The following is a 27,131-nucleotide window of genomic DNA, read 5'->3' as shown; positions in this document are numbered from 1 at the left end:
ATGGAAGATGTGAGAGCTGTTCATAAATCAAATTATAAAGCTCTCAGAGTTATAAATCACTGCACAACCTTATTCATTATTGTTCAGATAGTGTGGACTACTTCTACCATTTCTAAGAATGGGCAACTTATACAAAGCAAGTTGAAAGCAGAAGTCACTGCCTTCTAGATCCAAGATAAGAGTTGTCATATTCATTACAAGCATTTCAACATTCTTAAGGGAAAAAAGTAAGATAAGCAAGTGGTTTATAGTTGAAGCCCACCTGGTGGCTCTACGATAAAGAATCTGCCTACCAATGCAGGAGACTCAGGAGATTTTGAGTTCAGTCTTTGGGTTGGGAAGATCCGCTGGAGAAGGAAATGGCAACCCGTGTTCTTGCCTAGGAAATCCCATGGACAGAGAGGCCTGGTGGGCTGCAGTCCATGGAGTCACAAAACAGTTGGACAAGACTGAGCAACTAAACTAAACAAAAAGCAAAGCAAATAGGTTACAAGATGAGTAAATTCTTGATTAGCTAATGTTTATGGATTAAATTCCAGATTTCTTAATAAAATGACAGCAGTATTTATTAACTAAAGGATCTCCATTTCTTACAATAGTTTTTGTAGGACTTTTCCATTAACTGTTTTGTGGTAACAGATTTGTATACTAATGCATCAATGTGCTGGTAGCCTGAAAGGATGTCACCAAGAGAACAGAAGTAGCATGTGTACCCAGGAAAAGAGAATGAGTAACTGAGAATTAGTAAAAGATATGTCAATAACATACAGCTCCAGATGTTATTGAAATTATCCAGGTGTAATGGCATCCCATGGATCTAGGAACAGAAAGAAAAAATTTATCTTAACATGACTTTATGGTTCCAAAATACTTTTTGTAGTAAAATAGGAAAACAAATAGCAAACTCACTAAATTAGGATATAGTAAAATTTATATTTCAAAGACAAAAGCCAAAAATCTAAAGTGTGTTCTTGCTGGTCTTATCTGTGCTGTAGGAGTCTTTAATCTGGGATTCACAAACAGGATTCTAGGGACCTGAAATTATATGTAAAACTGTGGATCTCTTTAGAGGGACATGATCCACAGTTTTCACCAGCTTCTTAAGGAGTTATTACCAAAAAGAGCATCCTCAGAACCATACACAGCCACACAGATATACCAAGGCTTCTGCACCATCAAATCATTTTTTCATCCATCAGCATCACATCACATCAGGGACCACCCCCGTCCCAGACTGGGAGAAGGGTCTGAAGCATCTTCAGACTAGGATGAACTGAGGAAGCTCTCAGCTGTAATTAAACAAGCTCAGGGATGCTTCCCCAGTGCAGGGAAACAGCTAGGCAGAGACAGTGTGCTCTGAGCTTCCTTGTCCTCCTGCAACTTTAAATGAGTTTGAAGAGGAACTAAAGGGCTCCTTCAGTAACTTTTATTGGGATGTCAGTTTCAACCCTGAGAGGGGAAACCTGTATTAATTAATTAATTAATTAATTAATCCAGGGCCACTCCACAGACAGCTAGATGTTTGAAGGCAGAAGCCCATTCTGAGCCAGAAACACTGGTCCTGGAATTTAGTCTTCAGCTCAGAGTCTGCAGGGATCTCCATACAATCTTAAAGCTTAACACAGAGGCAGGCGGACTTCCCTGACAGTCCAGTGGTTAAGACTCCCTCTCCACTGTGGAGGGCTGGGGTTCCATCCCTAGTCAGGGAATGTGCCACTCTGTGTGGCCAAAAACTAAAAATAAGAAAAATTTTTAAAAAGAGCGAGGCAAGGACTTAGTATTAGGCTCCCGGAAACTACTCCTAGACATCCTAGTGAATTTAGCAGCCACTCCTCCTGTATCCTGCTTAAGCCACAGCTGTGAGGCTTTTCAATACCCAGTGTTCCCTGGGGATCTGAGAACTGGGGCCCTGAATCCCGCCAGGATAACCCTGCCCGAAGTGTGGAATGGGCTTTTCAGGTGGCTCGGTAGGTAAAGAATCTGCCTGCAGTGCAGGAGATGCAGGAGACACAGGTTTGAGCCCTGGGTCAGGAAGGTCCCCTGGAGGAGGGCATGGCCACCTGCTCCAGTATTCTTGCCTAGGAAATCCCGTGGACGGAGGATTCCATGGGGCTGCAGAGTTAGACACGCCTGAAGCAGTGAGCCCTCGTGCACGTGGTGTGGAAGACTGCCATCCGTCCCCAGGAGCTCAGCCCCGTCCTCCCACTACTCTGCCTTCCCCTCCCCTTGCCGTGCCTGTGAGCCCCGCTCCCCTGCCCCTCATTTCCCAGGACGCTGGGTCCTGTGACCTGTTCCTGGGATCACACTCCCCCACTTCACGAGGCCCTTTGCTTCATTACGGGACTGCCTCACCCCAGTGGGCAAGTCCACCATCCAGGGGTCCTCGTCTCTGGGTCTGGTGGCTGCATCTCCTCCAGGTTCCCTACCGACCCCACAGGCTGTGGAAGGTTTTGGGGTACGACATACACACATTCCACACAGGAGCGGACTTGAGACAATGCCATTTCCAGAGTGTCTCTGGTCCCTCTCTGCACTGCTCTTGGCACAGTTTCATTTGGGGTCCATCTGCAGTGAAGCAGGAATCCACTTTGAGGAGATACTGCGAGCTCACAGTTCGTGCCCCGCCTCCTGGTGGTCTGCCCAGGCGAGCTGACCTGGTCTGGGTCTTGGGGCCCCGGAAGCTGGCTGGTGTGATCGCTGTTCACCTCTTGCCCTCACTCACAGGGCTCAGGACTCTGTGTGCTGGGCTTCCTCATCACGGAATGGAATACTGCTTCAACAGTGTGTGAAAGAATATTAGAGCCAAAAAATTACTGATAGTAGGTGAAGGGGCACCTACTTTTTTGTTACAATTGATTAAGTAAATTATCTGAAGTATGTGACTCAGCAGATTAATTATGTTCAGATCTAAACTTTTAAGACTATTAAAGTACAAAATTAATAGAGACATTGGTAATTGGTATACACTTAATTTCATTAGTATACAACATTAATATAGGATATAGGGTATGTGCTTAGTCGCTCAGTAGTATCTGACTCTTTGTGACCCCATGGAGTGTAGCCCACCAGGGCTGTCCATGGGATTCTGCAGGCAAGAATACTGGAATGGGTTGCCGTGCCCTCCTCCAGGGGATTTTCCCAACCCAGGGATTGAACCCAGGTCTCCCGCATTGCAGGTGGATTCTTTACCAGCTGAGCCACCAGGGAATGGGGCAGATATTTCAAAGAGAAATTAGCTTGTCCTTTATGTTATAATCAATAAGATAGATTAATATTTGAAAGTTGAATCACTCCTGATTTTTAGGCATAGGCATTAATTCCTGCATCAGAATGATTACATTTTATGAATTTTTAAAATTTGTCTAAAAATTATTAAAATTATAGTGATCTCATCTTGCAGTCAACTTTCAAGACAAATAGAATGTTCTACATTAATCAAAAAAAATGTGAAGTGGAAGATGGTTTACATGACTTAACAACTATCCTAATATAGAACGTTTCATTGATTCTTACTCTTCTTTAGGCGTGACTCTGCACTTGTGTTTCTGATAAATTGGGAAAAGCACATAAATATCAGAGTGTAGAGTGAAGGGACAAGTAATAACAGAGGAATAGCCAAGGAAAATAATACTCACAAAGACTGGTATTCCTTAGAAAAGATTTTGGAGGCCCTATAACCATGGGAAAACTTATCCGAGTCCTTCTGAGTTTTGCATATACTCTCTTATGCAGACTTTTAGACGGTCCTACACAGACACACACGGCTATAGGCTTTTTTAAATTGAAGTATAGTGGATTTACAATGTTAATTTCTGCTGTACAGTAAAGTGACTCAGTTATACACATATACTCTTTTTTGTATTTTTTCTATTATGGTTTATCACAGGATATTGAATATACTTCCCTGTGCTATACAGTAGGACCTTATTTATCCATCCTATATGTAATAGTTTAAATCTGCTAATCCCAGACTCCCAATCGTTCCATCCCCCTGCCCCCCTGGCAATCACAAGTTTGTTCTCTATGTGGCTACAGGCTTTCTGTAGACATTAGAGGGGACAGGTGACATTGTGGAGCAGGTGAAGGTTGTCTTCCACTGCTCCCAGCCTCTGACTTCCACACTATTACCGCTCTGCTGTAAACATCTTCTTCCTGAACACATCAGGATAAAAATGAAGTGGTCTCACTGTCTCATTACAGAAGAGTTGGAGACTGGGCCATTTTGCACCTGGCTCTCCCACTAAGTCAGGAGCAGCAGAGAGACTTCAGTGCAGAATATGAGGTTGATGTCTTTCTTTGTTCAAGCTACTATAGAAAAATACGAGACATTGAGTAGCTCATAAACAACAGAAATGTTCCTCTCACAGTTCTGGAGGCTGAGGTCCTGGATCAGGTGCCAGCATGGTCAGGTGCTGGCGAAGCCCCTCTTCCGGCTGCAGACTGCCGATTCCTCACTGTGTCCTCCCCCGGCAGAAGGCTAAGGATCCCCTGGAAGCCTTTCTAACAAGGGAACTAATCCATTCATGAGGCCCCCCACCGCTTCATGACCTCATCACCTCCCCAAAGCTCCACCACCTGATACCATCACCAATGAGGGTGAGGATTTCAACATATGGATTTCGGGAGGCACCCATTCTGACCATAGCAGCTGGGTGTAGGGAAACCAGGAGGAACTTCCTCCAGTATATATATAGTTTAAAAAATAATATGGACGTCTCCTACCCCCATGTCCCACCTTGCCAGAGGCAGAGCTCAGACTGGTAGCCCATTTCACAGAGAGCATTAAACCAGCACTGGATATTTAGAAATATGTTGCCATTATTTTCCTGGCACTTTGGAACTCCCTGAGAGGAGAGTTCTCAGTTTGTATTCTGACTTGAGTACTGAAAGGGACCTCCTATGTCTACACATTCTAAAACTAATATGTATAGAAAACAAAACTTTTGGCAATTTGGAAGAATACTTAAGTTTTATTTTGCTATTTCTTTAAATGTGGTACCTTTTGTTTCTTACAGTTTAAGAGGTGGCTTTTGTATTTTGAATTCCTGAATTAATTGTATTAATGACATATTAAAAGTAAACCTAAATGCATTAATAATTTATATTTTTATTAAATTCATTTGCCTTCATTAGTTACAAAGTTCTCTGTTCTCTCTTATTTCTCAGATATGTTTTGTATAATTTGAAGGTTTCTTGGAATATTCTTTTTCAAACTATTGGTTATAATCCATTAGTGAGTTGTGAAATCAATTTAATATGCTATGATCATCCCTTATTAAAATGAAACAAAATACAGTACATAGAATAAAAACTGAGAGAATGCATCACATGCAGTAAAAATGAGTATATTTCCTGAAATTTTGTTTTAGATGTATGTGTGTGGGTATGTCTGCAGGTGTGTGTTTTCTGGATCAAAATATAGAATGTATTAATATAGATTACATTTAATATATTTAAATATAATAGTATATATTTTATTTATAAATTCTAATATAATATGTGGTCATGTATGGATGTGAGAGTTGGACTGTGAAGAAGGCTGAGCGCCAAAGAATTGATGCTTTTGAACTGTGGTGTTGGAGAAGACTCTTGAGAGTCCCTTGGACTGCAAGGAGATCCAACCAGTCCATTCTGAAGGACATCAGCCCTGGGATTTCTTTGGAAGGAATGATGCTAAAGCTGAAACTGCAGTACTTTGGCCACCTCATGCGAAGAGTTGACTCATTGGAAAAGACTCTGATGCTGGGAGGGATTGGGGGCAAGAGAAGAAGGGGACGACAGAGGATGAGATGGCTGGATGGCATCACTGACTCGATGGACGAGAGTCTCAGGGAACTCCGAGAGTTGGTGATGGACAGGGAGGCCTGGCGTGCTGCGATTCATGGGGTCACAAAGAGTCCGACATGACTGAGCGACTGATCTGATCTGATCTGATAAATATATTTAATATACAGAATATATTTACTGTGAGCTTTGAAAGACTGAAAGTCATTGACATATTATTCATCCAATCCCATGTCTTGGAGAATCTCATGGCTGTGGTCGTATTTAATCTTGCCCACTACAACTACCTGGGAAGTTAATGGTTTCTTTTAGCAAAAAAGTAAAAAATAAAGAAGGGCATATAACTACACGATTTTTTTTTACTAACTAATAATGTTTAATATACAGTCATATTCATAATATCCCTTCTGAATTTGCTAATTGGCTGGTAATATATACATTGACCCACTTGTTTGTGGATATTAGAACAGTGGCCTGAAATCTACTGAAAAGCAGAAATTCTGCAAGAGGTCTGATATGTCTATTCTGGTTGGTCTTAAATGAATTGTCTGTTTGTGAAGAAACTTGAAGATTTGTTCTATAAGGAAATTATGTCAGCAGGAGAAAATTTTAGTACAGTTAAGAATATTAAAAAATTCTATATTTTTGCCAACTGATTTTTTCCAATTTTTTTACTAAACACAAAAAACATAGCATCGTTTTTTACCAAAACACATAGCATCAAATTTACATCTTAATCATTTTTAAGTATATAGTTCAAGGGCATAAAGTACATTCACATTACTGTGCAACCATCACCACCATCCATCTCCAAACTGCTTTTCATTTTGCAAAACTGAGCTCTATATCAATAATTTCCAAGTTCCCCCTCCCCCCACCCTGAGCATATGAGCAACTGCTGTGAATGGGACTCATATCTGTCACCATCACTAAGGAATACTTAACAGGTCTTGGAGTTGGTGCAGGGAGGCCTGGCGTGCTGCGGTTCATGGGGTTGCAAAGAGTCAGACAGGATTGAGGGAATGAACTGAACTGAACTGGTTAAATCTGGCAAATCCAGTTTTATCAAATAATAACAATTTGCTGTTGGATCTTCAGTTCAGTTCAGTCGCTCAGTCGTGTCTGGCTCTTTGCGACCCCACGAATTGCAGCACGCCAGGCCTCCCTGTCCATCACCAACTCCCGAAGTTGACCCAAACTCATGTCCATCGAGTTGGTGATGCCATCCAGCCATCTCATCCTCTGTCGTCCCCTTCTCTTCCTGCCCCCAATCCCTCCCAGCATCAGAGTCTTTTCCAATGAGTCAACTCTTCGCATAAGGTGGCCAAAATACTGGAGTTTCAGCTTTAGCATCATTCCTTCCAAAGAAATCCCAGGGCTGATGTCCTTCAGAATGGACTGGTTGGATCTCCTTGCAGTCCAAGGGACTCTCAAGAGTCTTCTCCAACACCACAGTTCAAAAGCATCAATTCTTTGGCGCTCAGCCTTCTTCACAGTCCAACTCTCACATCCATACCTGACTACTGGAAAAACCATAGCCTTGACTAGACGGACATCTGTTGGCAAAGTAATGTCTCTGCTTTTCAATATGCCATCTAGGTTGGTCATAACTTTCCTTCCAAGAAGTAAGCGTCTTTTAATTTCATGGCTGCAATCACCATCTGCAGTGATTTTGGAGCCCAAAAAAATAAAGTCTGACACTGTTTCCACTGTTTCCCCATCTATTTCCCATGAAGTGATGGGACCAGATTACAGGCTCTAAATTATGTCTTTCAAGTACCGTTCTAAATATTTTAGTAATAATGTGCAGTGAAGTAAGGCACGGAGAGGAAAAGGTTAAAGCAGTTGTTTTGCTCACCAGGAAAAGAAATGAAGATGAAAGTAAAGGAAGTGTGTGACACAGCTAAACTCCTTTTCAGTGTGATAACTGAGCCCCTAGGTCAGGGTTCAGCAAACTGCTGCCCCTCTGCCTGCCTTTTGTTTCTGTAAAGCCTGTAAACTAAGAGCAGTTTTTTACAGTTTCAAGTCATGAAAAAAAAAAGTGAGAATATCGTATCATGATATGTGAGAATTGTATAAAATTGAAGTTTCGGTGTCCATAAACTTTCATTGGAGTACATCCACACTGTTGTGTGTACAGACTGCCCGTGTGCTTTCGTGCTGCAAGGGCACAGCTGAGTAGTTGTGACAGAGGCCACACGGGCAGCCGTGCAGTGCAGTGCCGTTGCAATAACTGAACAGTGTTTCAGTGTCATGCACATTGTCATACCACTATATGACACTGCGTTTTATTTTCTTACTATCAGTGCATGGCAGTCATGCCAAAGCTAGAAAGAAAGAGAAATCTGGACTCACGGCTTCTGAAGCAGAGTGGCATGTGGGTTATTTTGCTACCAAATTAGATGGCAAAGCATTGTGTGTATTATACAAGACACTATAGCTGTGCTATAAAAAAAACACATTACCAAACTCAGCATTCATCACAGTATTTCCAGCTCACCAGACAGCAAGTCACAACAATTAGAAAATTTATTTATTTTTACTTTGGGCCGTGCCCTGTGGCTTGTGGGATCTTAGTTTCCTGACCAGGGATTGAACCCAGGACCTTGGCAGTAAGAGCCCGAAGTCCTAACCACTGGATTGCCAGGGAATTCTCCTTGAAAATTTAAAGTGAAATATCACAACAGAATTTTTTCACAAAAATGAGGAATGAAAAGGAGTCTGTGACTAGAGTAAGTTTCTGGGTGGTTTATTTGTTAGCAAGGAAAGCCATTAGTGACAGTTAATGAAGTCATCCCTTTTTGCAGTAGCTAAAGGCATGCGCCCAAAAAAAAAACAAATATACTTAAGACTCAGCTTTTCAGCAGAAAGAGTTACTCAAAGGAATGAGGACATCAGGAGCAATGTAATTAAAATACACAGCAAATGACTGCGTGTTTCTTGGCTCATGATGAATCAACAGATGTTACTGATATTGCTTAGTTGTTCTTATTTATTTGGGGAGTAATTGCTGAGTTTAAAGTGACTGATAAATTAGCCATTATAAATAGTTTTTGTGAAACTACTGTGGGAGAGAATAATTCCTAAGAAGTTGAGAAAACACTGATTCAGTACAACCTGATGTGGAATCTACTAAGATGTGATGCAGTTGATGGTGGTTCAAAATGTGTGTGAAGCCAAAAAAAGATTTGTTGGAAAAATTTATAAAACTTGTGAAAATATAAAGTATTTAAAGCCTACAGTTATTCATTTTATTTTTCATCAGAAGATACTTTGAAGAAAATGTTTTAACCTATTATATAAATATATATTTTTACATAGCTGTATTGAATTATTATTTAAATGCAATTTACCCATTTGAAGTACACAGTTCAACGTGGAGTTTTATTTTTATTATTATTTGTTTTATTCACAGGGTTTGTGCAACAACCACCACAATCCAGTTTTTAAAAAATACTTTTGGGGCCTCCCTTGTGGTCCATTGGTTAAGACTCTGTGCTTCAAGTGCAGGGCTTATGGGTTCAGTCTCTCGTTGGGGAACTAAGATCCCACATGTCACATGGCTTGGCCAAAAAAATTTTTTTTAATTTTTAAACATATTTTTGTCTTTTTTTAAAAGAAACCCATCAACAGGCATTCCTTTCCCCATCCACCAATCTTTCACCTCTAAGAAACCACTAATGTATTTTTGTTTCTAGAAATTTGACAATTCTTGACATTTCTTAGAAATGTAATCATACAATGTGCGATCTTTTGAGATTGATGTCCTCAACTTAGCATAAGGTTTCCAAGGCTCATGTATGTTGTAGCATGTATCAGAACTTCATTTCTTCTTGTTGCTGAATCATATTTCACAGTAAGAATGTACTTACTTTTATTCGTCTAGTCCGAAGTTGATACACTTCTGGGTTTTTCTACTTTTTAGCTGTTACGGCTAATACCGCTGTGAACATTTGAGTACAAATGTTTGTTTTGAAGTATGGTTTCACTTCTGCTGGATGCATACTTAGGAGAGAAACTGATGTGTCATACGGTGATGCAATAGTTAACTTTTGGGAGAACTGCCAGACTGTTTTCCAAAATGCATGCTCTATTTTTACAATCCCACCAGCAAGAGTGGGATTCCAGTTTCTCCACATCTGTACCATAAGGGTTCCAATTTCTCCACATCAGTACCAAAACTTTTTGTTTTTTGTCTTTTTTGGTTATAGCCATCTCAGTGGATATGAAGAGGAATCTTACTGTAATTTTTATGAGCATTTGTGTAGTGATTAATAACACTGGGTTACTCATTGTTTATCTTCATTGAAGTAATGTCTGTTTAAATCCTTTGTTTAAAAAAGGATTTATTTTTTATTTTAAAATAATAATTTTTATTATCCTTTGTTTAAAAAAAGCTGGGTCATTCATCTTTGTATTATTGTGTTGTAAAAGTTTTTAGATATCCTGTATTCAAGTCCCTTATGAGATCTACTTTCAAATATTTCCTTCCATTGTATAAGTTTTCTTTTTACTTTCTTGATGGTATCATTTGTGAAAATAATGTGTTTGTTCATATCTATGAAATCATTGCCTAACCCAAGATCACAAAATTTATATAAACTCTGATAACACGTCAGCGTTAGCAAGTGAGCATTTGACTTTAATTTTGAAAAGGAAAAGGGAAGGAAAGAAAAAGAAAAGGGAAAACGTTGAACACTAATTAAACAAGATTTTTTAAAATTCCATTCTCCCTAGGTCTATCTTACAAAAAATTGTACTCAATTATTATTAGTTTAGTTTCAAATATGCATAGTACATCATGAGAAATGCCATGCTGGATGAATCGTAAGTTGGAATCAACATTGCCAAGAGAAATATCAACTACTTCAGATATGTAGATGATACCACTCTGATGGCAGAAAGTAAAGAGGAACTAAAGAGTCTCTTCATGAGGGTGAAAGAGGAGAGTGAAAAAGCTGGCTTGAAACTCAACATCAGAAAAATTAAGATCATGGCATCCAGTCCCATAACTTCACAGCAAATAAAAGGAGGAAAAAGTGGAAGCAGTGACAGATTGTAATTTCCTGGGCTTCAAAATCAGTGCAGATGGTGACTGCAGCCATGAAATTAAAAGATGCTTGCTCCTTGGAAGGAAAACTATGACAAACCTAGACAGCATATTAAAAAGCAGAGATACCACTTTGTCGATGAAGGTTCATAAAGTCAAAGCTATGGTTTTTCCAGTAGTTAGGTACGGATGTGAGAGCCGGACTATAAAAAGTGCTGAGTGCCAAAGAATTAATGCTTTTGAATTGTGGTGCTGGAGAAGACTCGAGAGTTCTTGCACTGAAGGGAGCTGGAATCAGTCAATCCTAAAGGAACTCAACCCTGAATATTCATTGGAAGGACTGATGCTGAAGTTCCAATACTTTGGCCACCTGATGCAAAGAGCCAACTCATTGGAGAAGACCCTGATGCTGGGAAAGATTGAAGAAAAAGAAGAAGGGGGTGGCAGAGGTTAGACAGCATCACCTCAGTGGACATACATTTGAGCACATTCTGGGAGATAATGGACTACAGAGGAATCTGGTGTGCTACCTTCTTCCTTTGCTGGAGTTGCAAAGAGTCAAATACAACTTAGAATGAACAACAACAACATTTCAAATTCATGAATGAAAAGTTTTGAAGATTTATGTTCTTTCTTACTTACAAGTACCCACATAATATCCTTGATTTTGCCTCTTGGCCTGCAAAGCCTAAAAAACATACTATCTGACCCTTCACAGAACATGTGTGTTGACCTTGCTCTGAGTAACCAGATGAATGAGATTTACTGTAAGTGGAGACTTTGTTGACAGAATGCTCTCTAAATAATTATATATCACCAATTTAAGATTGCTTATGGCAAACACACTTAGGATCTGTGGATTTACAACTCCCTAGAGAAGGTCATCAGAGAAGGCAATGGCACCCCACTCCAGTACTCTTGCCTGGAAAATCCATGGACAGAGAAGCCTGGTAGGCTGCAGTCCATGGGGTCGCTAAGAGTCGGACACAACTGAGCGACTTCACTTTCACTTTTCACTTTCATGCTTTGGAGAAGGAAATGGCAACCCACTCCAGTGTTCTTGCCTGGAGAATCCCAGGGACGGGGGAGCCTGGTGGGCTGCTGTCTATGGGGTGGCACAGAGTTGGACACGACTGAAGCCATTTAGCAGCAGCAGCAGAGAAGATCATGCGAGCTACACAGCTCTGAGGTATAAAGTGGAGGTATGTCACAAGCTAAACACACACCCTGTGTGAGCTGACCCCCAACTCTCAGAGGTCTCACCTGTTATTCTAGAAGGAAGGACCTACAAAACCAGCAGGAAGTCCTAAATTTCTCCCCATTCTGCCTGTGCCTTTTTTTTTAAATTGGAGTATAATTGCTTTACAATGTTGTGTTAGTTTCTTGCCCGTGCCTTTTGATTGTTTGTGTCTTTGAAATTATTAACAAAACTTGATACTAGGTAAGGTCTCTGATGGTTGTGAGGTGTGATAGTCTAGTCCAATGTGTTAGTTGAAACACTCTTCATGCATTTAAAAACTTAAATTTTCAAAGAGTCAAACCAAGCAGTCTTGGAAAGACCATCCCGGATATAATTTTATGCTTGGAGTAGAGAATAATTAATTTCTCTGAAAATAGGTAAAAGATCCATATTTTCTCAAAGGAGTACTTGGTGTAATTTGGTAAGGAGCATAGTTACCTTCCGGAGAAGGCAATGGCACCCCACTCCAGTACTTTGCCTGGAAAATCCCATGGATGGAGGAGCCTGGTGGGCTGCAGTCCATGGGGTCGCTAAGAGTCGGACACGACTGAGCGACTTCCCTTTCACTTTTCACTTTCATGCATTGGAGAAGGAAATGGCAACCCACTCCAGTGTTCTTGCCTGGAGAATCCCAGGGACGGGGGAGCCTGGTGGCCGCCATCTGTGGGATCACACAGAGTCAGACACGACTGAAGTGACTTAGCAGTAGCAGCAGCATAGTTACCTTCTGTTTAACAGTCCCTTTGAGATCAGTCTCTTCTGTAAAGTTTTATCGCAAGCGTACTTAGTCCCTCAGTCATGTATGACTCTTTGCAACCCCATGGACTGTAGCTCATCAGGCTCCTCTGTCCATGGGATTTTCAGGCAAGAATACTGGAGGGGGTTGCCATTTCCTTCTCCAGGATCTTCCTGACCCAAACTCGTGTCTCCTATGTCTCTTGCATTGCAGACAGATTCTTGACCTGCTGAGCCATCAACTATATAAATTATATATCTTTTCATGAAAACAAACCAACATTTGCAAGTAAAAAGGATGCTCGGATCAAATGTGCTGAATCATCCACAGACAGTAAAAGATAGATTTGATCATTTCCACTCTATTCAACTTAAACACTATCGTCTGCTTTATCACATTTTGAAAAAATGATTCTCCCTTAAAATTTTTATGAAGTCTATTACCTTTGAAATTTGCCCTCATTCTTTATAGTACTATTCTTAAGTTTATACCAAAGAAGATATTCCATCTCCAAACTTTAGAGGTTTCAGAAAAAAAAAAAGGACCAATTTCTAGGCCATTATTGATCTCCCTTGGAATATTTTGGTCCTGGTGAGATCTGCTATCTTTAATGTCTTTTTCCTAAAGGTATATAACTTCCGTCCTCATTTGCATCATTTTGTAATCTTTCTACTTAGACTCCTCATAACTGACAAGAAAAAAACTTGTAAAGATGGGGAAAAAATTATACTATTTAATTTTATAAGTGACAACTTCCTGCATCCCACATATTGGAAACATGACATCCTCGTGATTTTGAATTGAGTGGAAATGTGTCCTAAATAGGCTCATGGGAGAAGAACGACAGGAAGTATTGAGTAAACTAGTTCACTTGAGTGGCTAGTGCCTTTACGAAACATACAGTTACAAACATATTATGTATCCCTTTGCTTTTTCTTTTTTATTTCATATATGACCAAACATCTCAAAATATCCCTACTTTTTTAGATTGTATTAACTTTATTCAACAGTCTAGTAAAGATAGAAAAATGTTACAATTTTATACATACCTACATATGCTTTCATTTTTTCTGTTTATTTGTTTTTTATGGAAAGGTATTTTATTTTAAACATAGCAAGCAGTGTGTACTCAATCTCAAACTCAAGCAGTGTCAATCTCAAACTCCCAACCTACCCTCTCTCACTTCCTCCCTGGTAACCACAAGTTCATTCTCTAAGTTTGTGAGTCTGTTTCTGGTTTTTAATAAGTTCATCTGTATATTTTCTTTTTCAATTCTGCATATAATTGATATCATATATTTGTGTTGCTCTATGTTACTTCACTTAGTGTGATAATCTCCAGGTCCATCCATGTTGGTGCAAATGGCATTATTTTGTTCTTTTTATGGCTGACTAGTAGTCCGTTGTGAAGAAGGCAATGGCACCCCACTCCAGTACTCTTGCCTGGAAAATCCCATGGACAGAGGGGCCTGCTGGGCTGTAATCCATGGGGTCACTAGGAGTCGGACACGACTGAGCGACTTCACTTTATTTTTTCACTTTGATGCATTGGAAAAGGAAATGGCAACCCACTCCAGTGTTCTTGCCTGGAGATCCCAGGGACAGGGGAGCCTGGTGGGCTGCCGTCTATGGGGTCGCACAGAGTCAGACACGACTGAAGCGACTTAGCAGCAGCAGCAGCAGTAGTCTGTTGTATATATGTACCATATCTCCTTTATCCATTCCTTTGTTGATGACATTTAGGTTGCTTCCATGTCTTGGCTACTGTAAACAGTGCTGCAATAAACACAGGGATGCATGGATCTTTTCAAACCATGTTTTTCTCTCGCTTTTCATTTTAGGGCAAAATATTAACAGCGTATCCCCATCTCATGGGCTTTCCCTCCTCCCACAATTTCACAAAACCTTTGGTAACTAACTAAGAAAATGCAGAAGATCTTTCAAACAGAGGAAACCACTGATTCCCAAGCTCTCAGAAAAGGAAAGAGGAAAAGGACGGAGCCGATGGACTCAGAGAACGTGAACAGTGACCCAGACAAAGCCCAGGTGGGTGTGCTGCTGCTGGGGGTCCACCGCGACTCCACAATTCCTTTCTCAATTTACTGGTGCATTTCCCCCTCTTGTCTCAATTTATTCTTCCCTTTAATTCTTTATTCAACTGAGGGAATAAAATTTCATGTTATCTTTTTATTATTGAACAAGTTGAATTAGAAACATACTCAAAAGACATCTTACATACTTCTATTGAAGTGTGGCCAATTATGCATTGTTCAAACTTTCCTTGATATCCTGGTATATTAAAGATCAGCAAACTATCAAAAATGTTTTTTTCTTCCCCAAACCACTGGAGACATTGGAACACCTCTTCTAAAATTTACCAGCTGCTTTTCTTTTTTGACTGCTGTTTGTAGTCGGGGCCCCTTTCTTGTTTGTATTCATTCATTTATTCCTTTCTGATCTGAATTCCCTACTCACATTCTCCTCCTACACTTTCGACAAACCATCCATGTGTGTATTCTGTGCCTTTTTGTGTGTCTTTGTAATGCATGAAGTGTTTGTGTGCATACATTTTTAATTTTTCTTAAGGTTTAGAATATATTTTAGCCCCTGGGAATGGTGTCTAGAGGCATTGAGAATGGTCCAGCATGTGGCACATGTCCATCCTAGGCTGCCCTACAGCACAGCCTCGAACAAAGCTAGACTGACTTGAACCCCTGGCAATAGAATTTTTTACCTTTAAACCCAGAAGTTTGGGGAAGTACCAAAATCCACGTGTGGAATGTGCCCAGGCTGACTTTGAGAAGTTGGCTCTGTGAGACCAAAAGATCTTACAAGGTTTCCTGAAATGAAACATCTCAGCTGGGCATATGGTGGGTCCGTGTCTGCTAAGTGTCTCCGCGACTGGATTACACAGTCTCTCCTTATAGAGGGACAGAAAATCCTTGTAAAAGTGTTGGAGGCACAAGCACAGAGTCACGAACCTAAATTTAAAATGAAGCCTTTTTCACCTGAAGTTAATGAAATACTGTTAATCAATTATACTCCAATATAAAATTTTAGATTTTTAAAATAAAATAAAAATTAAATGAAGCACTTTTGGGTAATTAAAAAATCAAAAGGCTAAACATTATATAGTGTATATATAGTATATATATAATATATAGTATGATCATTGTATATATATATATATATCATATTATATGTGTGTGTGTGTGTGCCTATAAAACATCTCCCACCCATCCTGTTCCCCACCCCCCAGCCCCCATTATAGGGAACCACATGTTTGGCTTTCTTGTTTATCATCCCAGTAAAATAAAGCAAATTGAATGTAGATATTCTTATCCCCTCTTCAGCACAAAGAGTAACTTACAAATAGGCTGCTTTGTACTTTGCTTTTTTAATTTAGCGTATTTTGCAGATCTTTCTATTAGTGCATAAAGAACTTTCTCTTCTGTACATCAGCACCCCCTGGGCGTGTGTATCCTTTTTTTACTTATCCAGGCACCTAGCATGGATATGGCTTGTTTCCAGTCTTCTTTCTACAAATCACGCTGTACCGTACAACATTATGGCTCCATCATCTTGCACATCACTTAGTATTATGCTGGTATCATAATATACACCTCAATCTGTTTCTAATTTTTCAATCAGTGCTGCTTTTAACTTCTGTCTATACTGCTATTATACATGATTCATTGTGTCTAACAAAGAACAGCATTCATTATTTCACATGTGCTTTCCTCCAATGATGAAGACTTAGATTTCCTCCAGCATCTTAGTACTACAAACAATGACAAAGTAAATGTCCATATACACGTCCTTTTAAGAAACAGCGTGAGAATGTCTCTGTGATAAACACTCGGGAGTGTGAGTAATTGCTTTCGTATGACGATGAAATTACTTTCCAGAAGGTGTGCCTTGGTCCATATGCCCAGCAGCAGCGCCTCAGGGGTTCCGTGTTTGTGCTTCTCTGTCAACACATAGCATTTATGTCCTTATTGCATATATTTGGTAACTGAGGGGAGAAAATGTTTCGATTTGCTAGTGCAGGTATGGGGGTCCAGAGGTTCCTCGAGGATAAAATAGTTCACCTGCTCTAGCAGGCCAGTGTTATGGTTTCTCTTGCAATTTGTGTCTCTCAAAAACTTTAACAGCTGATCAAACTCTTTCTATTTGGTTCCCTTGCAAATAACTACTGCCACACATCTTATTTGGTACTAAATAAGCCTGAAAACTCTCCTCTTTTATTACGGTTGCCCAGCCTCCTTTCTCTCCAACTTTTGGCAGTGAGTTAATTCTCGTGTGAAACAAAAGCCTTGAAGGTAACGCTCTGAAAGCCGAGGTTTACTTCCGGGATGGATTTCAGTGTCTGGCAGAGAGCACTTAAAGAGAAGCTCTTGAGAAAGCCTTAGGTCACAGGCTTACCTCCTGCAATTTAGATATAGACATCATTTTTTTTTCAAGCCTTGAAGATTTAACATTATTGGACTCAGTTTAGATCGCTTGCTGCATTCTCAGTGTCAATGGATGAAGAAAGTCTTCCGTTTCTGCAAACCAGCTAGCACTGACAGGAAGTCACTGATGCACACACACATTCTCTTTCCAGGCCCAATAAGCACATGGTCTGCCTCCCAAGGCATTGCAGGTGACCGTGGATCAACTGTGTCATCACTGAGGCCTAACAAGAGTCAATGACCTTCCAACATGGTATACCTGTGCTCTTTTTGCTCACAGCCTGACCTCTAATTGAAACGTATGTCACTTTTTGGGTATCTGGCTTCTAGTTTATAGAATCTACATTAGGATGCATGTTGCAAAAGCTGTAACAAAGACCCAAACATCACAGTGGTGTATAAAGATGGTTTATTTCCCTTTCACATAACAGGAAGCAGAGTCCTGGTTGCTATGGCAGCTCCACAATGTTGAGGATCCCTCTTATCTTCTGTATCTACCTTCCTGAACACATAGCCTTGGCATCTGGGTCAAGGTGGCTGCTTCAGCACCTACTGTCACGCCTCTCTCTTTGCCAGTAGAAAAAGGAGAATTGAGGCAGGATAAAACATGCCTGTTCCTTCTAGGGCCATGACCCAGTGGTGGTACACATGGTTTCTACTCCTGTTGATTGGTGGAAGCTTAGTCACATAGCCACACTGAGATGCCCAGGAGTCTGGAAAATGTAATTCATGCATTGGAGAGGAAATGGCAACCCACTCCAGTGTTCTTGCCTGGAGAATCCCAGGGACGGAGGAGCCTGGTGGGCTGCCCGCTATGGGCTGCACAGAGTCGGACATGACTGAAGCGGCTTAGCAGCAGCAGCAGCTAGATCTATTGTCTATTAACTTTGTCTTCCAATGATGTTTACAAATGGATTCGCTTTAGCTTGATTTTATTTCTCTCTTGTATGAACTTGCTGTAAGAACTAGATCATGTACTCTGCTTTTTTTCCAATTACTTTTTTCCAATTGCTCTGCATAGAATTATGATCTCAGTAGGCATCCTTCAGTTTTTTTTCAAAAATATTTCATTTCTATTTAACCAAATCTATCATCTTTTAATTTAAAATTTATATATCTACTGTGAATACATTAGCTACTTGCCCACATAGGACAGTAGTCATTTTCATTACCAGTATATATATATTATATATGTCACATAAATATATGGAATAATGAAATATATACACATACATAGATTTGTATATTTGTAAAATAAGGAGTGAGGTTGAATGTACACATTACCAAACATACAAAAATGAAATTGTATTTTCTATAACTGATCCTACCTGGCTTTCAATTCTCCTTCCCTGCTTGACAAGGAAGTGGGGAGATGGGGAATTTGAACTTGTCCATTGACAGTGAATTACAGTTAGAGTGTTCCGGGGTTTAAAAGTCCCTTTGAGATATTGGTATGATTTAAGTCTCAGTGAGACTAGACTCTCACCCTCCTCCGCTTCCTGTTTTTTTCTAAGAAATGGTTCAAGTTTTGAGGAGTCTTCTACATCATCCAGCGTTTCTGCGGAGGGGCGGCTGCTCTTGCACCTGGGCTCGAGTCTTCTCTGTGGTTCCTGGGTGTCCCGTACTGCGACTGCTGAGGCACAGGGGTCCCTCCAGCCCCCCGGGGGTCCTGTTGGCACCGTCTACTGATGTTTGCCGTGCTGGAACCCGCTGCCATCTTCTGTAAGGTTCTGTCGCTCTGTAGCCTCTCTGTTCCCCTGGTCCCCCAGCACTTACCCAGTTCCTGACTGGGACACAGGGACCATTCGGATTCTCCAGCTGCTTTGCCTGACCTCCGAGGGGTCTGGACACTGTCTCTGGTTCATTTGACCACACGCCCCTTTTGGCCATTTCTGATCTGGGGCTCAGAAAGGCACCGTGTTGCCCTGATGTTGCTAGACAGGGAGCCCATTTAAGGCATTTATGATGCACTGAGAAGCCCGGAGCCGACCCTACTGCCTAGACTGCCTTCATTCATCTGGATGTTTCTGTCATCTACCCTGACCCCGTGATCCGCCTCCATTCCCCACAAAGGTCAGGGCAGGAAGAGCAGACACGAATCTTTCTGTCTTTCTTGTCCCTAATCCCTCTTGCTCCTCAACCCGGCCCCAGGAAGTCTCTTCCCTTCCTATTCAGCAGGAACTTTCTTGATGCCATGCCTTTATCTCTCTCTATATAAAAGAATTGTTGTAGTAAAGCTGGTCTACAATGTTGTGTTAGTTTCAGATGTACATGTGCCTTTATCTCTTCTCCTTTGAAGTTTATTTTTATAAACATCATACTCCAGGCTTCTAGGGTTGGATCTTTATAAATTCTATTCTGTGTTGTAATTTCCCAGATTTAGATTTATATAAATATAAAGATAAGCTTTATAATTTGAGAAAATTTTTCTTTCTCTACACAGCCTAGGTTTTACAGCTCAAGTGTACACATTTCAGACTGTTGTCCTGCTGGCCTCAAAAAATATCTTTTAAACTAAAAGGTAAACATTAGTGCTTTGTTCTGGGTAAATCTCTCTCCTTTCTCTGGTGGAATAAACCCCCAAATTGGCCTCATGGCTTAGTCTCAACAGAGAAGCTGAGGATGAGGCAATGGGAGAAAAATGGAGGATGTGGATGAGTTATAAAGATCTGAGTAGCACTCTGGTTGTTTCTGCTCTGTTATACTATTTTTCAACTTTGTGTTTTTCACTGACGTTAAGCTGAAAGTCAGAATCCTGATGACTGTTTTGAAAAAGACGTGTGCATGAAGCTTTGATGTCCTCCCTTACTCTGAGCTCCCCTGGATGGTGGAGGACCAAGCTGAGGCTAGATCACTCGCAAGGACCCAGCCCCCTCCTGGGAGAGCAGGAGCCTGGAGGTCTGATTAAGTCCCAGCAGCATCCAGAACACAGGAGAAACCACAAAGCTGCCTTGATGCTTTTGTTGTGCCTGCCTTGTATTTTAGAGAGACCCATATTCGGGAAATGCCTTTCTGCCTGGTGAAAGCTCCAGTGAGGATGAAGAGCCTCTAGCAGAACTGTCAAAGGAGGAATTGTGCACAAAAATAAAAAGCCTGAAACAAAAACTAACAAACATCCGGAAAGAAAACAGCCGCCTTCGACAGTCTTTGGTCATGCTGCAAGGTAAACCTAGAGAAAATTGACATTTTTAGATAAAAAGAAAAATACGTGATGAGTGAAAAGTATTTAAATCAGTTGTCAAGAATGAAAAAATCAGTGCCTTAGAGAAAAAATTAAAAACTACATGTTAAGAAAATCTATGATTACACAATTTAACATGGATACACTCTATCAAATCCTAAATTTATTGCTTAGAAAATTTTAGATTATTCCTACAAAACACCAAATGTTGTATTCATTTAATAATGCCCAACAAATATTTACTGAGCATTTAATATAGGCTTAGACAGAAAAGACCAGTTAGACAAGAGATACATCAATGTGTTCACGATGTACTTATCTCATTCCCCTCTGCTAATGAAGCACTAGAAAATGGGGCCTGTGGTGATCCCTTATAGAATCACTGGAATTAAACATTCCATATATTAAATTTTAGATTTAGAGTTGGGAGGAGTGGAAAATAATCACATTCCATTGAAGACTTACAAAGGAGAAAGATAGGCCCAAGAAAATGAAAACTCCCCTGGTATAATGCCTTTTGGAAGAACCTATTAATATATTATGTTTAAGTGTTTATTTTTTAAATTATGGTTTCCATTTGTAGTTCAGCGTCATGCCCTATTTTTACAGCTGAATTATATTCTGTGTTGGAAAGCATTCTTTCCAACATAAAACGGTAAATGCACAGTGTATTTTGAAAATACATCCCTCTGGCTGCTGTGTACAGAATGAGTACAAGGAGCACAGAAAGGAAAGTGGGGAAGAACCACTCTGAAAGGTGTTCCAGTCCTCATACTAGCAGGATGGCAGCCTCGCGCAGGGCTGTGGCCATGGAAATAAAGAAGACAATCTTGCAGAAATGGCAGGAGACAGAACAATGTCGTGAGCTAGGTCGACACAGTGATGGCTCAGATGCCTTCCTACCATTATTGGTTAAGTTGAAGGCTTCTTAGTTTTAAGTAGAAACAGGGACAGGTGAATGGAAATAAGATATTTATTCCACCAACAAGCTATTCTCTCTTTATTTTTTACGTCTTAAATGTTGCATTTTTATAACTGATGGTTTTTCCTGGTGAGGTTTTTGCAGTTTTCCTTTTCATAAGGATGTCAGTCATTTTGGATTAAGGCCTACCTCATTTTAACTTGATTACATCTGTAAGACCCTATTTCCAAATAAGGTCACACTCTGAGATTTTGGAGGTTGGACTTCAGCATCTCTTTTTGGGGGGGTACACAGTTCAGCCCACAATATTCCATATTGCTAACCCCAAAGGTCCTTTCTGAAGGGTCCCATTAAGTGCCTGCTACTTTTGACACCTTGGCTACCTCTCCTCCCTTGGCTTCAAGGACACCTGTGTCCTCAGGTGCTGCTGAGCTTTCCACCCCGGTCGTGTGTCTGCCTCATTTCATCATTTTACCCTCCAAATATCTAATGATGCCCAGGCTCAGCCCTTGGACGCCTTTCTTTTCTGTCTGCGTGCATTCCACAGGGGCTCATGTCCAATTCTATGGGGTTAAATTCAACAGTAACGGTGATTCTCAGACGTACCTCTGGCCTGGACTTCTCCCTTTAGCTCCCGACTCACTGTCTGACTGTATTTACATGACCAGCAGGTATCCCAGGTCAGCCTGTCCCGTCCATGTGCCCAGCCTTCCCCTCCGCCTGCTCCTGTATTTCCTTCTTCCTTGTCTTGGTTAATGCTAACTGCATAGTTAAAGTTTCTCAAGTCAAAAATCACGATGCTGTCTTGTAGTTCTTTTACATCCTACACTCAGTCTCTTGGCAAATCCTACTAACTTCCCCTTCAAAATATCTCTGGTTTAGACTAGTCCAGATCACCAGCATCCCTCACCCCGGCTATCATGGGGGCTTTCTCCCTGGTCTTGCGCTTTTGCTCATGCTCCTGTGCAGTCCCCTCTCAATATGCAGCAGTTGCAACCCGGCTCCTTGTAGGCCAGCTCATGCCGTTCTCTGAAAACTCTTTGGTGCACATCCACCTGACAGGGGGGAGAACCAAGGTCAGTTTTATGATCTAGAGTCCTTACATGATCCAGGCACCTCCCCGCCACCTCCCTTTCTGGCCTTGTTTTCTACTCTCTCCCCATCCTTCTTCGTGATTCAACCCATCCTGGACCGCTTGTTTTCCCTCTGAATACATCAGAGGTGATCTGACTTCAGGGTCTCTGTACCAACTTTCTCCTTGGCCTGGGATGTTCCTCCCCCAGATATCCATGTGGTTTGCCCCCCCACATACTTCAAGACTTCACTCTAAATTCATTTTTGCCCTGACTTACTCTCTCCATTTAAACTATCAGCCTCTCTTCCCTCACAACGTTTTTTATCCCCCTCCCTTGCTTTGCTTCCTCTTTGGTATTTACAACTCTATATCCTCTATTCCATATTTAATATTGTCTGCCCCCCACATGTGCACACACTGGAATGTACTCCTGGAAACCAAAGTAAAGTTGGCTATTGGCTGGACTTCAGGCAACAGGAAGAGTCAGGAACTGCCAACTGCCACTGCAGTATTCATGCATGCATTTCTTCGTTCAACCAATATTTATAAAGTCCTCTGTATATCAGGCACTGCTGCAAGTACCTAGGAAAACCCAGTGAACAAAATAGCAAAAGATCCCTGCTCTCGTGAAACTCACATTCCAGTGAGGCAAGCAATCAAGATCATGAAAAATAGTGATTAAATAAATTACATAATATGTTAGCAAGTGGAAAAAGCTATGGGAAAAAATAGGTGGTCAAGGAGGATGGGGATTTGAGAGAGAGCATGTGTGTTTTAGAATAATGTGGGTCATAGTAGGTCTTCTTGTGAATCTATAGTTGGGAACTAGGACGATATCAAAAAGTTGAAATTTCATGTTAATCCAAGTAAGAAAGGGATCTGAGAGAAGAGTGCACGGTGGTTAGTCATCTTTTGCTCAGCAGTATTCTTCTTTGAACTAAGAATCAGTTTTTCTGTCTATAAAGCCTATTAACTAAGAAATATGGCAGAGCATATATGCCGTTGTAGATGTTCAGAACAGCAGATGTGTGTGCACTCTGTGTGCACGTGTTAAACATTTGAAGCACATCTTGTGGACCACAGCTAACCAGCACAGTAAGATAGAGAAGGGGAGAAGCGATATCTCTTCTGTACAGAATGCTATTAAATTGTTACATGTGAAGGGTGAATATATACCCAGGAAAAATAAAGCCTCAGCTGAAAACTCAACTCTATTAACTAAAGAGATTTCAGTAAAGAAGGAAAACTCAATTAAGTTTTGCCGAGGCTCATTTAAATATAGTAGAAAGCTGTCAAAGTTTCAGACATAGGCAAAGTAAAACCAATGAATCACTGAAGTAGTAATCATTAAAAGTTTATTGTGCTCACATCAAAAAGACAGTTTGCAAATCAGGAGCACTCAAATCAGAATATGGAATGAGGCTCAGGAGTATATTTTTATAAAGCAGCTTGTATAGTGAGAACACAGTGACTGTTTACACTTCTTTATAATATTGGTTATAATATTAGAATTTTTTTTAAATGGCAGGGAATTGGGTCAGTGGTTGCCTCATATCAACCTTGGGAAGCAGTTCAAGTTTTGTTTATGATTTTTCAGAGATGAAAACAAGAAATGGCCCAGGACAAGTTAAGTCTTGCAAAACAAGCTAAATTAAGCCTTGTTTGTGTGATTAAATGGTTCTGTCTGCTTGGGGAAGTTTCAAGGCTGGTCTTCATTTCTGATTTTTAACAAAGCTTGAGTTAAATGTGTGAATCTCCCTCTTTTCTTGAAATCCTATGAAAAAGAAACTTAAAATGCATAAAACCACAAGGACCAAGAAAACTCAAAAGAAGACCACAGCAGATAAAAGATGCCGATAAAATTTGAGAAGCTAAGAGCAGATGGATGAATGGTAACTGACTCCATCTGGAGAAATCTGAAAGCTCAGTGTCTGTGATGGAGTGGGGGAGGTACGGGCACAGGACTGAGGAAGAGGAATTCAAAGGAAATAAGCCACATCCCAGCCCAGAACTACAGAAGGCTTAGAATTGTACTTGAGAAAAGGATTATGTTAGTCCTGATAGTGCGAAAACTGGAGGAGTCATTGAAAAACTTCATCAAAACCCCTTAGGACCCAAAGTCTCACATTTTTTCTGTACAGCCGGCAACTTCCACCCTTCCCACAGCCAAGGACGGGTGTGTTCTCTTAGGAGAGGTTGATCCAAAGCCATGAACTCAGGGACACTGGGCACAGTTGAGGGAAGGGGTGTGATCATGGAGGAACTCCTCTAACATGTAATGCAGAGACCGAAACAAAGGGGAAAGTAAGGTCACAGGAAACAGAGAAAATGCAGGGGGCAGAGGGAGGCTCCATGAAACAGGGTGGTTTAAGGAAGGAACAGTCAAAGACATCAATAAAATGGCTGGAAGTGAAAGTTAAGAAAGTCTTGTAGCTATCGCAAGAAGGAGACTAAGAAAAGGGAAATAAAAGAGATTGGGAAAAACAGAGAATGAGTCCAGGAGGTCAAACATCCAAAGAAAAGAAGTCCTGATAGAGAGGAGAGAGAAGAGGGAGAAATTATCTTAAAAATAAATACAGTAAACTTCTAGAACTGAAAGACATAAAATTCTAGACTAAAAGATGCTACCAAAAGCAAAAAGGCTTATTTAAGGCACAATAATGTGAAATTTCAGAACACCAGGAAGGGAAGATCCAGAAGCTTTCAGAGGGAGCAGGCATGTTACCTGCTAAGACGTGGGGGTCAGATGATGTTGGACTTTTCACCAGCAACCCTGGAAGTTCCAAGGCAATTGAGCAATGCCTTTAACATTCTGAGGAGAAATGATTTAAACCTAGACTTCTATACCCAGTGAAACCATCAACCAAGGGTGAGGGCATAATAATGATACTGTCACACTTACAATGGCTCAGTGCTCTTCCTGTGCTTCCTTTTTCAAAAATTAAGGGAGGGTGTGTTCCTCTAAATGAGAGAGTGAATCTAGAAAGTCAATCTGAAAATGGTAGTCCAGTTCAGGAGAGGGACAGAGAGTAGCCCCAGACTAATAGTGAGGGGACACTCCAGGGGAACGGCTCCACAGTGGGCCGGACGCAGCTGGTTCAGAGAGGTGGAGGGGGTTCCAGGAGAGAGATGACTGAGAGAAATATGAAACTGAGAGATGACATAGTCGAAAGTCAGTAAACAATTGTATGAATCTGAAAAAAATAAAAGAACAGTTGGTTATGCTTATTATTGTTATTAAAGACTGTAATGGTAATGACCATAGAAACAGGTAAATGAATTAGAAATTGTCCCTCTAAAGCACTAGGTAATCCAGAGTGGTAGCAGTAGGGCAGAGGACTCCTATTTTTCATTATAAGCCTTATTGTATTTAAAAAATAAATGCCTAGTACATAATAGGTACCCCAAATCTAACAGCTACCATTTTTTAAAAAATCAGTAATTTTCTTAAAGATCAGAAACTGCTGGTTATGTCCCTAAAAAAATAAAAAGAATCTACACATATTAATTACAAATAGCTATAAAATATCTACTAGTCACCCTAACAAGAAATGCGTTGGCTTCCCAGGTGGCTCAGTGGTAAAGAGTCCGCCTGCCAATGCAGGAGATGCAGGAGACACAGGAGGCACAGTTTCAGTCCCTGGGTTGGGAAGATGAAGATCCCCTGGAGGAGGAAATGGCAACCTGCTCCAGTATTCTCACCTGGGAAATCCCATGGACAGAGGAGCCTGGAGGGCTACAGTCCATAGGGTCACAAAGAGTCAGACACAGCTGAGCAACTGAGCACAGAATGTGTAGGATCTATGATGGGAGATTAAAACCTCAACAGAGAAATACACAAGTCTGGACTTCCCTGACGGCCCAGTGATTAAGAAGCCTCCTGCTAATACAGTGGACACAGGTTCGATTCCTGGACTAGGAGGATCCCACATACCTCAGGACAAGGCTGGTGCACCACAGTTAATGTGCCTGCAGTCTAGAACCTACGCTCCGCAACAAGAGAAGCCCACACACCACAACTGGGGAGTAGCTGCCACTCTCCATGACTAGAGGAAGCCCGCATGCAGCAACAGAGACTCAGTGTGGCCAGAAAAAAAAGAAATACACAAAGCTGAATAGAAAGACCTCAAATTCATAGATGAGAAGATGCCAGTTCATCCCAAAATAACTCCTAGTTTGAATGGAATCCCAGTCAAAATGTCAATAATTGCTTTGGGGTTTTTATCTTTGGGATAATTTGACAATAATTATTCTAAAGTTAATGTGAAAGAATTAATAAGCAAAACCAAGTAAGAATATTCTGAAAAAGAATCTGAGGGCATACTGTCAACATGAAACCATGTGGTTCTGATAATTCCAAGCAACTTGCTAGGACAAGAGGCAGCAGATCAATGGAACAGAACACACATTCCCAGATAATACCTTCCACACAGAGAAGAAATGTCCCGGAGCCACTATGGCACACGGGCATGGTTTAGAGAGATCAAACCACCTGGGTTCAAACCCTGGCTCTGCCACCTACTAGCTGTGTAGCTGAGTGTGAGATAAATGGAAATGATGAAAGCGCTGCCCTGGGTGACACGCAAAGCATTCAGAGCAGAGGCTGGCAAGGCACGTGCGTAGAGTGTTTGCTTCTTGCTGTACGACAACCAGCACAGCCACACAGGGCTCTGCTCCTAGGAAAGCCGC

General features: G+C 40.9%; 1 protein-coding gene and 1 pseudogene across 3 annotated transcripts in view; both read left to right on the top strand.

Moving 5' to 3' along the window:
• BEND6 (BEN domain containing 6) overlaps positions 1 to 27,131 on the top strand; it is a 63,535-nt gene that overhangs the window by 5,697 nt on the left and 30,707 nt on the right. For all 3 annotated transcript variants that reach the window (XM_027524541.1, XM_027524542.1, XM_027524543.1), the window contains exons 2-3: positions 14,652 to 14,856; positions 20,250 to 20,427. In XM_027524541.1, the coding sequence (XP_027380342.1) occupies positions 14,737 to 14,856; positions 20,250 to 20,427 (298 nt within the window). In that variant the 5' untranslated portion in view covers positions 14,652 to 14,736. The remainder of the gene's footprint in view (positions 1 to 14,651; positions 14,857 to 20,249; positions 20,428 to 27,131) is intronic.
• On the top strand, positions 14,870 to 15,862 carry LOC113881531 (annotated as a pseudogene).

This window comes from Bos indicus x Bos taurus, chromosome 23, assembly GCF_003369695.1.
Source record: "Bos indicus x Bos taurus breed Angus x Brahman F1 hybrid chromosome 23, Bos_hybrid_MaternalHap_v2.0, whole genome shotgun sequence".
Classification (NCBI taxonomy): domain Eukaryota; kingdom Metazoa; phylum Chordata; class Mammalia; order Artiodactyla; family Bovidae; genus Bos; species Bos indicus x Bos taurus.
Note: the sequence above shows the minus strand (reverse complement) of the source record. Positions and strands in the feature narration are given on the sequence as shown.